Here is a 15,925-nt window from a genome sequence, read left to right as displayed (position 1 = left end):
AATCCCCCAATAAAGGAAAAAATAAATTTAAAAAAGTCTTATAGATAACTTATGACATTTCCCTATTCACTTGTAATTAACTTTAAGCTGAGATTATTTAAGCTTGTAAACTAAAGCTTATTATATCTTTCTTTACAAATATTCTCCATTTAAATTTATTTGGAGAATTAAGTGAAATAACATTTTGTAAATACTAGTCAAATTGTGTACTCAGTATGTTATTACACATAATAAAATGTGAAAAGTCCTCAGAGGAATGCATAATTTTTTCAAAAGATTAATACATAAAAATTTATTTTTAGAGGGGGTCAGGAGGTAACACAGTGGGTTAAGCTTACATGGCGCAAAGCGCAAGGACCAGCATAAAGATTCCGGTTCAAGCTCCCGGCTCCCCACCTTCCAGGGTTTGCTTCACAAGTGGTAAAGCAGGTCTGCAGGTGTCTATCTTTCCCCCTCTCTGTCTCCCATCCTCTCTCTATTTCTCTCTGTCCTATCCAACAACAACAACAGCAATGACAACAATAATAACAATGACAACAAAACATGGCAAAAATGGCCTCCAGGAGCAGTGGATTTGTAGTGCAGGCAAAGAGCCCTAGCAATAACCCTGGAGGCAAAATATTTATATATATTTTTAGTATTTAATTTTGCAATGTACTGAAAATTGTTCTACGTCCAGATCCTAGAAAAATTTGTTCACCTTGCTTTGTTAATTTGTTCAGAAAGGATTCATTTGTTCAATGTGAAAATTCATTGTGCTAATTTGATTAAATAAAATATAAAACCCTGAAGTGGGGCACCCATGTGATGCATCCATAGGCTTTAAAAGCCATGTGTATATGGTAAAGTGAGGCAGAGAGAGAGACAGATAATAACTAGCTAGATATTAACAAGTACAGAACCTTAATAAAGGTGTTATAAGTGATTGTATTCTTTCTTCCACCATGTCCAAGATGACTCACTACTTGAACTATATGTATATTCAATATATATATATTCACTTCCACTCACTGACTACTTGAACTATATAGATTCATGCAGAGACATATTCTGGTAAAAGCTTTAGTTATAAAAATTTTCCTTGTTGCTATCTTAACATATGTGATGAATAAATAATATAAGAGACATAAAAAAACATTGCTTGAATATTGACTTAAGGAACTGAATTCAATTCCTTAAATACAAGTCAGAGAAACATTAATGTTAGAGTAAAGGCCAAAGGAAATTCCTGTATATGACGTGGTAACAGGAGCCAACAAAGTGAAGAATTAAGGCAGATGTTTTATCCAATAAATATCAAACATTGACATGCTGCTTAGAAATTGATGTCTTCTTGGCATTTAGAACAGGAGTATTTTTCCCCCTAACTGTGCTGGCATGATTACAAAAATGAATGCCAGAATTTTATACCTGGAAACTTCACAAGAATGTCTGCTTCTTTTTCAGATGCGCAAATCAAAGATGAGGAAACATTACATTTTAGCTAGAGACAGATAACAGACATTGAAGTTTCCTTCAGTGTAGTGGAGCTGGGCTTGAACCTGGGTCATACTTATGTCAAAACAACTCACTAGTCAAGTGAGATATTCTGCAGGCCTGATGAAACATTTTTAAAGGTAGAGAAACCCAATATCTATCTACTATATTTTGTTTGCCTGTAAAAATTTTGCTAAACAAGCCAAAAAAATAGCTATACGCTAATCTGCAAATTTTAAATTGAGTTAATGACACCCTTAGTATTTGCTTATCAACTACCTGCACTCTATATTAGATTACCAAACACAAATTACAAAGTTTTATACTTAGAAAATATAGGAGCAGGGAGTCGGGCGATAGCTCAGTGGGTTAAGCGCACGTGGCGCGGAGTACAAGGACCAGAGTAAGGATCCCAGTTTGAGCCCAGGGCTCCCCACCTGCAGGGGAGTCACTTCACAGGCGTTGAAGCAGGTCTACAGGTGTCTATCTTTCTCCTCCTCTCTCCATTTGTTTCTGTCCTATCCAACAACAATGACATCAATAACAACAGTAACAACAATAAAAAAAAAACAAGGGCAACAAATAAATAAATAAAAAAAACAAAGGAAAAAGAAAACATAGGAGCAAGCAAAAATGGAGAATTGTAGATCATGTCTGACAGCCTTCAAGGCTAGAGAAACTGCTCTCTGTGTTCTAACAAGGACAGATTTGTCTCTATTCACAGACCCTCCTAGTTGTCACTCCTCCTGTTTTTGTTTGTTTGGTTGGTTTTATCTTTTTCATTCATCTTCATCCTGAAAATGTGGTGAAACTAGAAAAAAAATAATATGAGATGATAATTTTTAAAGTTAAGAGCTAGGAAGAAGTATGGTTAATATCCCTTTCCTAAGGCCTAATGACTAATACATGATAGGTTTACAAAAGGACTTGAGCTTTTACATAAGACACAAAGAAGGGAGAACTCCATGCAATCATGGACTGTTTCCAGATTCAAATTCTGTCTATCTCCTGGATTCCCATCCCTTCAAGGATCTGTGGTTTATCTAAATACATGCTCTGATTTCTCCCTCTACATTTCTACCTACATCAAACTCATAGTTTCTGCAGAGAATCTGAGATTCAGTCTCAGAGGTAAATTTACTCATTCCCTTACCCATCTTCCCTTGGAACTCAGGTGTATAAATTCATGTCAATGCCTATTAAAAATGGTACTTATAGTATAGCCACAGGCCCTTTGGAATATAACTAAAATATGACTACTAGCTCTTTACAAAATGGAGACCCCCCCCAACTCTTCATCTGCATTATTCCAGCCTTTAGGTTCATGATTAGTCAACAACTTGTTTGGCTTTTTAAAAAAATATTTATTTATTCCCTTTTGTTGCCCTTGTTTTATTGTTGTAGTTATTGTTGTTACTGATGTCATCGTTGTTGGATAGGACAGAAAGAAATGGAGAGCAGAGGGGAAGACAGAGGAGAGAAAGACAGACACCTGCAGACCTGCTTCACCACCTGTGAAGCGACTCCCATGTAGGTGGGGAACCTGGGGATCAAACCAGGATCCTTACACAGGTCCTTAAGCTTTAACCCTGCACTTAACCTGCTGTGCTACTGCAGGACTCCCAGTGTTTGGTTTTATATGTTAACTCTCTTTACAGCCACCAAGTTCCAGATGCTACCATGATTCCAACCAGACTTTCCTGAACAGACAACCACACCAATGTGTCCTGGAGCTCAGATTTCCCAGAACCCTGCCCCACTAGGGAAAAAGAGAGGCAGGCTGGGAGTGTAGATTGAACTGTCAATGCCCATGTTCAGCGGGGAAGCAATTACAGAAGCCAGACCTTCCACCTTCTGCATCCCACAACGACCTTGGGTCCATACTCCCAGAGGGATAAAGAATAGGGAAGCTATCAAGGGAGGGGATGGGATACGGAGTTCTGGTGGTGGGAATTGTGTGGAGTTGTACCTCTCTTATCCTATGGTTTTGTCAGTGTTTCCTTTTTATAAATAAAATAAAAAATAAAATAAAAAACTGGTACTTTTGCATGGTTAACAACTCAGAGGCTTAATTGCAAAGGTATTCACAAAGCAGATGGTCTATACATGTTTATAAAGGTAAACTGTAGAATATTGTTTAAGTTAAATGCATGAAAAACAACTATCAATTACTATTTTTAATAATTCCTGTAAGGAAAGGTCATCAAAACACATTTTAATTATAGGACAACATACTTTAAGGATCATTTTCTTATTTTAACACATAAAACATTTTAAAATCCTAAAGGTCATCTTAGAGTGAATTAAGAAAGATATGAAAGTCCAGCCACACCAGGCCCTTACATAAATCAATAGGAAGTTTTTTTGGCTTACCACTAAATGTAAATAAATCTCCTTCTACTGGACTATACATTGCCTTATTTTAAGAGGAAAATTACAGTGTGGTGGTTTTGCATAGTGACATAAAAATAAATATAATTTAGAAGTCCAACTGCTCACTTGAAACAGCAGGAGCTGTGTGAAGGCAGAGCCACAACACAGACCAGGATATGGGCATTAATTAGTCACTGCAACAAAGAGATTTCCTGCTACTAATGGCTTTGTGCCCCCTACACCATACCATAAGTAACAGACTGTGGTAGCTGATGTTCAAAGGTCTAATCAAGGCAAAGCAGAGAGCATCCTTATATCAGATTCACTACTGAATTATTCCTGTACTTCTTCCTCTTTTAGTATTCTTAAGAATCAGACTAGATGCTCTCAAGTGAAAGGATAGAAATGATCCTTACACATATTTACTATTATTTTTACAAATGAATAATCTAAGTACACTAGGTATAATAACTTGTCACCTACTGTAGAATTCAATCATATTTTAAAAAGAGGGTTGAGGGGGTTGGGCAGTGGCGCAGTGGCACAAAGCGCAGGGACCGGCGTAAGGATCCTGGTTCAAGCCCCCGGCTCCCCACCTGCAGGGGAGTCGCTTCACAGGCGGTGAAGCAGGTCTGCAGGTGTCTATCTTTCTCTCCTCTTCTCTGTCTTCCCCTCCTCTCTCCATTTCTCTCTGTCCTATCCAACAACGAATTGCGTCAACAAGGGCAATAATAATAACCACAACGAAGCTACAACAAGGGCAACAAAAGGGGGAAAAAATGGCCTCCAGGAGCGGTGGATTCATGGTGCAGGCACCGAGCCCAGCAATAACCCTGGAGGAGGGGAAAAAAAAAAAGAGGGTTGAATCTTAGAGGGAGAATATTCATTTTGTAATAATTCACTGAACTGAAAAATAAAAATTGTTGCATACTATCATACCAAGCACTTCATAAAACATAAAGGAAGAAAACAATTAAGACCCAAGAACTGATTCTGAGACATTTAAGGAATTAAAAAGTTAATTTCTTCTCAAAATAATGTCACATATCTATTAATTCTACCAGAGGAAACCAAATCTCTGAAAACCTAATTGTGAAACCTGCAATTATTCTGAAAGGTCAGTAAGTGTATCATTCAGAAGCATCCCCAGATGGCAAATGAACAACAGAAACTGTGTTTGGGCTGCACAGTGTTTTATGTGTAATAGCCCCAGTTAAAACTGTGTGTATCAAATACACACCAATAAAAGGCATGCCAAAGCCAGTTAAAGGTGATGTCAAGATCATTTGGAATATGCCTTTGGTCCCAACTAGGTATTTCTTGAATATAGTTTATTTCATAGGAAAGATTATATCTAAACCTTTTTTGGATGCAGACTAAGGAAAAATGCCTTCTTATAAAGATTTCTTTGCTAAGAGGTATAAATATTTGGAAATAAACATTTTTCTTGTTTCACTAGTAGAAAACATTCAAATTGTAAGAGATGCCAAGGAATGTCAGCGATTAGAGTTATACCACCAATAAAAGTATGGAAATAAATTTTCCTCACTCTCAGAAAAAAAAAGAATCTAAATATCATAAGTACTAAAAACATTTAGACTATAATCATCTGTGAACAAAATATGACTAATATAACTAAAATTTTCACTATCTTTTATAGACTGCTTCATTAGCCCAAGAAGGCCCTCTCCTTATTCAGAAAAGGTTTGCAGAAACAAAAGCAATATTAACTAAGAAAAATGGTGAATCAGATGGTAATTATATAAGCAATATATGTGGGTAATTGCATGGTCCTACAAGATGTAATCATGCTAGGCACTTTAATGATTTTTGTGGTTGATACCACATGCATCAAATGATGCTCTTCTCACATCAGAAAACGAGATACAGTAGTTTTGATGCAATGTTCACAAAAAAAGCTGATTTACATTCGATAGAATGAGAAGGGACATTTTTTTTAAGAGAAGGAAAGTTTTACAAACTGGAGGCATGACAATCCGAATCCTTTGTACAAGACCTCAGTTTATTACTAAAAGTAGTTATGTTTAATTTTTAGAAATAAATAAAAAATGCTCCTTTACGATAGAACAAGAGAAACTTGACCAAAGGTAAAAAGAGTTAATAGTATAAGCATATCCTACAGGTACCAGCATTGAAATGCCTAATACTCCCCACCATAAAAGCACAGAATTAAGAAGAGAAATAGTGTCAGTTGCTTATATGAGGGACTTGCATTAAAAGCTTGTATCTTTTATACTGATGTTGTATCTATGATCTTCCACACTGCATGATGTCTCTGAAATATCTACTTAGAAATAAAGCAAACGGCCTAGAAAATGAGAAGTGCTTAAATAACAACAGATAGGAAACTTATCATTAAATAGTGACACAGGCTATGTGTGTTTCACTTTGGACATCATTACAAATTACTCAATTTTTCAACAGAAAAATGTCATGTCTGGCGTACATTAAGTGAATTTATATAAACTGGCTAAGGAATGGTTATTCACTGACATTTCATAGAGAATGAGTATGATATCTGTTGTTGTTGGATAGGACAGAGACAAACTGAAAGAGGAGCAGAAGACAGAGGGGGGGAGAGAAAGACACCTGCAGACCTGTTTAACCACTTTCGAAGTGAAGCCCCTGCAGGTGGGGAGCCTGGGTCTTGTACCGGGATCCTTGTGGCTGTCCTTGTACTTTGCACTATGTGCACTTAACCCATTGCACTACTGCCCGGGCCCCTGAGTATGGTATCTGGTATTGCTAAGTAAGAACTTTATTTTTTAAGAGCATGAATACTTTGCTCCCATTTAATAGATACATAAGTCAAACTTAAATTAAACTAGTTAAGATGAATAATTGATTATTTTTTTAAAATTTTGATAACAAGTTCACTTTTATTATGAGACCATATCTGTTTTCATTACTTATCTCTAAAGTATGAAATGTTTCTCTCATAGCACAAGAAAAGGGGATAAATCACGTGTACATGGTCACTTTGTCAAAAAGTGTTATGAAAACTCTTCAACAAGGACAGAGTTCACACTTGAAGAGAAAATATGTAAGGAAAAAAAGTCCTTGATAGGCAAAAGGCACTGTACAAAGTAGAGCCTAGGGGTAGTGTTCATAAAGGTAAATAGAAGTCATTAGAGAGCAGAGGATGAAGGGGTGGGATCCAGAGGATATGCAGCTGTTCTCCATTATCAGAGAGGAAAAAGAAAAAGAAAAACAGTTGGATTAAAAAACACAGAAGATTTCAACATAAGGAAAAACTAACTATGAAAGTAGTTAAATTGTAAGTCAAATATAATGAACAGTGTGATATTTCCATCTCTCTAAACATACACTAGTAGAATAATGGGTAATTAAACTGACTTAAGCACAGTGCTGATATGAAAGAGAGTCCAGTATGCATGGACTTTCGAAGCCCCTCATACTTCCGGTGAACTATGCAAGCTGTGAGTTGAGATGAAGGAAGAACAAGAAAGCAGAGGAAGGTATATATTTTGTCAATAGTCATCCCTAACTATGAAGAACATCCTCTTTCTCTGTATTTTCAACCATGTGTAATTAAAATTGCTAAATTTTCACCACCTTAAGTTTCTCTGGGTCACTGATATAATGCAGGTGTCTCTGTGAGCTCTCAAAGTGGTTAACAAAAAATGAAAAGATTGGGTAAATGATAAAACTGCTTTATGAAAGACAGAGAAGCTAGTGGGGTCACTGAAATAATTCCTTCTCCTCACTACAAGATTTTAAGGAATAGCTGTCATGCAAAAATTGATTTTGAACAAAAATGAAGACTCAATTGCCATTCTATGTAAACTCACAGTGGGAGGTAATGAAACACAAAGAAGCTACTGAACACATCCAGTAAAACCAGACTCATAGTATCCAATAAGAATAATTCAAAACTCCTTTTTTCACAACACCACAGTGTCATCATTTTCCTTCCCCCCACCCCAGCATAAAGTGACTAATGATACTCTGTCATGTGACCATACCCTGAGGGTGCCAAACCTTCAGGGGTACACTTTTCACCCACTCCATGAATCTCATCTGTACGTATCAACTGACGTTTCAACAGAGATACTATCCACATACTTCAGACAAACCTAAGACACACTGAACCTAAAAATAAAGATCCCTTAGACTCTTGCTCTTGAGCCAATGAAAACGAAGAGTGAACTGAATAACGTTTTGTAAAGTCAATCTAATTCTGCCAAGAATCATACAATCAGAAACCCACTTAGGAAAGTGGCTATAGAAAATCATGAAAAAGGACCCTAGATATTTATTTGAATGTTGGAATCATTATAGATCCAAGGATCTAAAGACTAAAACACAGAATGTCTGTTGTCTATAATTTTTCTATCCTTAATAGATACTTCTAAAATACTATAATAATCCCCCCACTAGAGTGCTGCTTCCTCTCTGAAAGGCATTGGAGTTAATAACAAGCAGCGCTGCTTTTGATCTCTGTGGATAAAAACTGTACATCCTCTAGTTTTCTAATCAAAAAGTAGATTGCTCTTGATTTTAATTATGAATATATTATATCCACAAAAGGAGACTCATTTTTTCTAGCTAATAAACATCTGTAAATAGAAGGTGAAAATGAAGGCATCATTTCTTATTAAATATATATGGGTTCTGCAGTTAGCAATGCACTGTAAGTCAACTTAGTTTGTGAGGAAACTCATGATATATCCATATACGACGTAGAGAAAACAACTCAGACACAGAAATATCCATAAATCTCTGACTAAAATAGTTCATAAAATTCAAAATATTTGCTTTGGAAGACATAGATCTATACTAACATTGGCATAAGTGGTCATGGCTTGTCAACATGGATATCAAGTGATTCACTGAAATTGCTCCTCAATATCAAGAGCTTAGCTTACAAAATGTCAAGTTTACTTTGTTGATTCTGCCTATCTGAATATTATTAACTTGAGCAACTACTTAGGAGTAAAGAAACAAGCTATAACATAGTTTTGTAAGCCAATAGTAGACCACATCTCTTACCTTAAACTCATTAGTTTTTAAAACTTAAAAACTACACACACACACACACACACACACACACACACACACACACACACACACACACACACACACACACACCACTATAACAAATTGGCTTCACTGGTCAATTTATTCAAAGTAGTGGACAAAATTATTATTAATTACTATTACTACTACTTATTATAGGAGATTATCATCATCTTAACTCTAAGAACTCATTATTTTGACAGTTCAAATAGCTAAAATGTATTTTCTTATAACGTAAACACTTTGCTGCTTATTCCCTTTAATGATGCATTACTGTCAATTAATCTTTGTTAATTTGAAATAGCTCTATGCTATAACAGAGTTTTACCCTATGGATAGTGTCAAGATTATAATTCCACTTAAGAGTTATTATTCACCTTAGTACTCCCCATTCTCTTACCCCAAAGCAAGCATGAAAGAGGAGGAGGGGATAAATATTTTAAAAACCCAGATGTGGGTCCTCCCCTTTCAATTCCTTCAATCCCCGCCTTTCCTCCCACGTTTTCTCTCTCTGATCATATTTTCAAAGTGTATTTGTACAGCTGTATGAAGTGTGGAAATTATATCCATTTTAACTTCTGGCTCAAATATATACATATATATATGTATATATATCAGAAACAGATTACTTAAACAGTTCAGTTCTATGAGATTTATTATCAACATATAAAAATCACATGCTACCCCACTCCATTTGGATAAGTCAGGGGTTTTACTTTGTCAAATTTGCAAGTGCATAATCAAAATAGATTTGGATAAATACTGGAAAGGTATTGCTGACTACCAGCTAACAGTGTTCTCTCTGGTTCTGGGCAGAAAAGCAAGAGCCTGTACCTGGTGTCACACACATGAATTTGTCACTTGGATAACACTCACCCTAAGTTACTTTTCCTCACTGAAAAAAATAACAACAAAATAACAAAGTCTAGGAAATTTCCTACTTCACAGGAATGCTGTGAGGAAAAAGAACATATATGCAAAGAGATTACATAGGCTCACTGTAAATTGTCAACACATTTTTAATATGTAGCTTTAAAAATGGTTCTTAACACTAGGATAATGGGCTGTATGCATATGTACAAAAATATGTTCTTTATATGTACAGAAAATATAATTGTCTGGTAAGAAGTAACTGTAGTTTATAAAACTGCAAAGATGTGAAAATGCTCAAGTCAAGGAATACTCAGGGAAATAAACTTCTTACTATTTTTCCAGTTATCCTCAAAACATTTCCCCAACAAAACTTCAAAGGAGAGGGCAAGAAATCTAGTTTTGGTTACATTAGCAGGAACTGGGCAGGAATGTCTAATTTTGTAAAGTACTTATTCACATTTTAAACTGGGTGACTCTTTTTGCTTCTGATTTAACTAATGAACAGATATTCTAATTCTGCACCCCATCCTGTCCCAGTTACTAACACCATTCCATTGCTTCCTATGGGATTCAGATTTAGTCATTAGCCCAATATCCACCTCTTTATTATGTTTTATCAGGGGAATAATTATTTATAAGACATTCATCACATGGCTATAATTTCTCATCCTCCTGAGATAAGAGTTTGCCAATCTCACCAACTTAAGTCCTCTAGCACCATTATGCACTGGGTCCCAACATCCTCTCTGCCACCTCCCCAACATCCTTGGCCTTGCTAAAAGCACATAGACTCAAGCTTCACTGTGTTTTTCCTTTCTCTCCTTGTTTCTTGAGTCCCCTCTAGAGGTGATATCACCCTTTTCTGTGAACACTCCACTGATTTAAAAAATCTGGTAAACTCCAAAACCTCCTACTTCTCTGGGACCCTTTTCATGGTAAGCTTTTTTTGTTTTTTTCCCATACATCTTATAAGACTGTATAAGATGTATGGGGCTGGAAATGGGATGACTGAGCTCTGTTATCTTTTTTTTTTCTTTTCTTTCTTTTTTTTATAAAAAGGAAACACAGACAAAAAACATATGATAAGAGAGATACAACTCCACACAATTCCCACCACCAGAACTCTGTATCCCATCCCTCTCGATAGCTTTCCTATTCTTTATCCCTCTGGGAGTTCTAACTCTGTTACTAAGATACCTCCAGCTTGTAAATACCTCATAACATCAGACTATCTTAGCAGCTCCTCCTCCTTACCTTACATAACTCCTGAGTTAACTATACTTGCACATACACAAGAAGGCAGTCCAACTGTCCTTTATTTTAAACATGTCTTTACACCTAACTGTGTCTTTCAGTTGCTTAATAGATCCCATTTGCTCTCATCTAATCAAAAGCAGGGCAACAAATTATCAACTGGATTTTCTTCTAAGGAAACGATTATTCCAATATTTATCAATGACCTTAAAGAAATAATCTATCTCTGAATCAGTTTAAGTCCCAATACCATGTGTAAAATGGTATGGTGAGAAAGGGAGATTTAGTGTTCAGTGATATGGTGTTTCTTATTCATTCATTCTCTGTCTTTCTCCATCTCAATGAAAAAGCCTCCCAGAGTAGTGAATTTACACATGCATTACACCTCAGCTTCACAACATATGAATACTAAATGAATAAATGCCTTCTTTTGGTCAGATTTTCCCTTTTTAGGCTTGTTTTCCTATTTAAATTTTATTTTCTTTATCTCCAAAAAAGAAGTATCTACACTATACTCTCCAATTTCTCTCCTCCTTTTTCCCTCTTTTATCTTTTTTTTATTAATTTATAAAATTAAAATAGTGACAAGACAATCGGATAAGAGGGATACATTTGCACACAATTCCTACCACCAGAGTTCCATATCCCACCCCCTCTATTGGAAGCTTCCTTATTCTTTATCCCTCTGGGAGTATGGACCCAGGATCATTATGAGGTGCAGAAGGTAGAAGGTCTGGCTTCTGTAATTGCTCTCTGCTGGATATGGGCATTGGCATGGACCTCTTCTCTTCTCTAGCTAGCTGCCTTAATTTTTTTATCCAGTTTATCTTTAAATGCCATCAATACATTGAAGACTTCAAAAAGTATAACTGTACCAAGGACTTTTCCATAAATTTAAGATGAGTCTTATTATCTAGCATATTTTACTGAGCACTGTAGATAATCTCATATTTAATATGCTGAAAAATGAGCTCCCCATCAATCCCAAGCCCAAAATTATTCTTAAAGATTCTCCATAAATATCAAAAGCATATTTATTACTCTATTTGCTCACATTCAAAACACTGGAGTCACATACAGTTCCTTTATTTAATAACCACATTCATCTGGGCAGTCGTGTAAAATCCTTTAATTAGTAACAACATTCATTTTAGCAGCTTCTACTATAACTGTCTTCACAGAACTCAATCCATCTACTAATACTCCTTTTTATTGAAATCATCACTAACTCCTTTATTTCTTTATTTTTGGTTATCTCCAGGGAGTTTGATGTGCTGAGCTGCTTTTTTTTGCAGACAGAAAGAGAGGCAGAAGGGGTTGAGCAGTAGTGCACATTACTATGCACAAAGACTGGAGTTCAAACCCCCAGCCCCCATCTGAAGACTGAGAGCTTCACAAGTGATGAAGCAGTGCTGTGTGTGTGTCTCTCTTTCTGCCCCCCTCTCCCGTTCATTTTCTTTCTGTCTTAAAAAATAAAATCAAATTAAAAAAAAAAAAACAGAGACAGAGAGCAAGAAATTGAAAGGAAAAGAAGCCACAGCATTGAACCTTCTTTCACTATGGTGGAGTTAGCTTCAAACCTGGGTCATTAACAGGTTGAAACAGTACAGGATCCATGTAAGCTATTTTGTTGGCCCCATCATCATCTTTAACCAAAATTAAGGCAACAATCTAATCTCCCTATTTTAGTTAGGGTTCATTTACATATGCACATTCATACACTTTTATATTCACACAAATGCTTTCTTGTGTGTATGTATTGTAGTTAATAATCTGTCAGAACCTAAAATGACCATTTCTCTACTTTGGAAGCTTACAACATCTCACCCAAAACAAACACCAAAAATAAGACAATATATAATCTTGTCCCTTAAATTCTCCCATTTAGCAGCTTACAATCACTTGCTCCCTATGGCCTTCAACCACCTTGGCCTAGGGTGAAGGAGAGAGCATAAAGGTTATGTAAGGAGACTCTCATACCTGAGGCTCCAACCACCTTGGCCTCTTGCTGTTTCTAGGGTATTCCAGACACCTTCTGCCCCCAGACTTTGTAATCACTGTTTCTTCTACCTGAAATTCTTTTCTACCAGATGCCTGCTCATATGTTAGGATGTTTTCTCAGATATGCCTACTCTCTTGGTCTTAATCTGCTGACCTAGTTTGTTTTGCCTCATATCATTGGACACCACTGTGGGAGACATACAATTCACAAATTTATTGTGCTTATTGTTTCTCTCCAACCATGAGATATTGTTAAGAAGTCTATTTTTGTTCTTGGTTTTCATTGCTGACTGCAATGTTGAGAACAATACTTGGCACACAGTAGAAGCTCAGTATATGTATTGTGAGTTCATATGAGTGCTATGCAGGATTGAAATACAAGAAGAGGAAAAACACGGTAAGACACTCTTCATCCTATTGAAGTTGAATGTGCTCATTTCTAAGTCTACTAGAAAGTTCCATTATATCTGTTCACTTTACACTCACAAGGACCTGCCAAAGTTCACCACACTAATGAAAACCATGTTCAGACATTGAATTTAGATTTCAAGAGGTATACCTAGTGGAAGGAACATAAAATTCTATGTAAGGTATGCAAAATGTCTACAAGGCCAACCTCAACTAATTACTAAGTGAAAAAGTCTGAGCCTCCTATAGTAATTCACATCTTCTGCAAATCAGTCAGGTGCTAAAGCAGAATCAGTTTCACAGGACCTATCAGAAAACACATTAGCTTAAAGGACAAGAGTGTACGCTCAGAATACAAAGGGACTCCCATGGTCATTAGTAAAATAAATATCTTTGAACTACTATTAATGTATATTATCACAAGCATATAATACTTCTGCAAGGATCCACTAAGATTTGTTTATTTATTTAAAGACAATTTACAAGTATATACAAGTTCAACAACAGTGACCATATGAAACAGGACTATGCATATATATTTGTATATGAAAAAATCATGATATCTTTTTCTTAGAAGAATATATCATGACTTTTCCAATAAAAATACACACACACTATATATATATATATATTTGAAATTTATTATGCAGAAAAATCCATAGTGTGAAAAAAATAAAGGGTCAGAAAGATATTTCAGCACCAGAGAACAAGATTTGTATGTGTCAGATTGAATGTTTGATCTCTAGCATTACACACACCAGGGCTGATAAGTGTTTAAGTCACCCTCAAAAAACAAAAAACAAACAATAACTAACACACACACACACACACACACACACACCTCTAAAAAATTATCTTAAAAAGAAAATAAAGTGGTCCAGGAGGTGGTGCAGTAGATAAAGCATTGGACTCTCAAGCATGAGGTCCTGAGTTCGACCCCTGGCATCACATGTGCCAGAGTGATGTCTGGTTCTTTCTCTCCTATTCCTCTCATAAATAAATTAAATAAAATATTAAAAAAGAAAGAAAAGAAAATGCAAATAACTGTATACTTCCTTTAATCAAAGTTTTTGAACTGGGTGTTGGTGGTGGCATACCTGGTTGAGCACACACATTACAGTGTGCAAGTCCCAGGGTTCAAGACACCAGTTCCTCCCTGTAGGGGAAAGCCTCACAAGTGGTAAAGTAGTGCTGGAAGTGACTTTCTCTCTCTCTGTCTTTTTTTTTTAATATCTTGTTTATTTTATTTTTTTTGAGAGAGATGGAGGGAGAGAGATGGAGGGAGAGAGAGAGACAGAGTGAAGGGGGGAGAAAGAGAAACGGGGGGGGAGAAAGAGAGACAGAGTGAGGGGGGGAGAGAGAAAGGGAGGCTGACCATAGCACTGCTCAACTATGGTTTATGGTGGTTCTGCAGACTGAACCTGGGACTTTGGAGCCTGAGGCAGGAGAGTCTGTTTGCGTAACCATTATGCTATCTGCCTCACCCTCTCTCTCCCTCTCTATCCTTCTTCCCCTCTCATTTTCTCTGTCACTATCCAAAATAAAATAAAATAAAATAAAATAAACTTTACTGCCAAAATTATTCAATGATAAGATCCAACAATGTGGATAACTATATATATGAAATTTAAATAATTAAAATGTTGTACTACTTTCAAGAGGATCTAATTTTTATTTTTAATTCATCATACTTACCTCCATTTCCTTCTCCACTGCCATTAGCCTCTGCCATTTCTGTGCCATCCAGTTCAGACTCACAGCCTAAATCCAAAGTTCCATCAGCTGTGCATGAAGACTCCTCTTTCTGTTTTATTTTAAAAAATGATTTATAGAGATGCATTAGCAATGGAAAAAACTCAAAATACTTTGGAGTTAAAATACTATCACAGTTACTCATGATTTGGAATTGCAATATCAGTAAGTTTTTAGTATAAAATAACTCCTTAAGGAAAAAAACGCTGGGAAAACACATTATCATTGCTGATTTTTATACAAAAACAGAGCTTCCTTTTGACATATGTTCTTTCCCATTGTTTTTCAGTTCTGTATTCTTGCCAATATAAGGAAATGATAAATGAGAATTTCTAATCAATAAATTAAATACCAGGTAGCTATCAATAAAGCAACTGATAAAAGTCTTCTTGACTAGCCTGTTATTCTCTGAAAACCACAGAGTAAGAAAATCCTAGTACCTGGTAAAAGAAAAGAATTCCTGACTCTTTGTCAGGTACAATTTTAGCATTACAAAAATGTTTTTAGATGGAATATATAAGAAATGATAAACTGATTGTAATGACCCATAATCCTTTACTCTCTGGAAGTTTACATCAGACATTGTGTTTTCCATTCTAGATGGGGGAAGTGGAAAGTCTACTAAAATAAAGATGGTTATCTGAGGATTTTTATTTCTCTATTCTTCTCATATAACAAATATGCATTATTAGAAAAAAAAATCCTTTTGATCACTTGGTTCAAGTAA

At 35.9% G+C, this 15,925-nt stretch overlaps 1 protein-coding gene across 1 annotated transcript in view; it reads right to left on the bottom strand.

The window, feature by feature from the left end:
* ASXL3 (ASXL transcriptional regulator 3) overlaps nucleotides 1-15,925 on the bottom strand; it is a 229,028-nt gene that overhangs the window by 135,871 nt on the left and 77,232 nt on the right. Inside the window, 1 exon segment of the mRNA XM_060173676.1 lies at nucleotides 15,142-15,250. Within this exon segment, the coding sequence (XP_060029659.1) occupies nucleotides 15,142-15,250 (109 nt within the window).

The sequence above is a fragment of the Erinaceus europaeus genome, chromosome 15 (genome assembly GCF_950295315.1).
Source record: "Erinaceus europaeus chromosome 15, mEriEur2.1, whole genome shotgun sequence".
Lineage (NCBI taxonomy): Eukaryota > Metazoa > Chordata > Mammalia > Eulipotyphla > Erinaceidae > Erinaceus > Erinaceus europaeus.
Note: the sequence above shows the minus strand (reverse complement) of the source record. Positions and strands in the feature narration are given on the sequence as shown.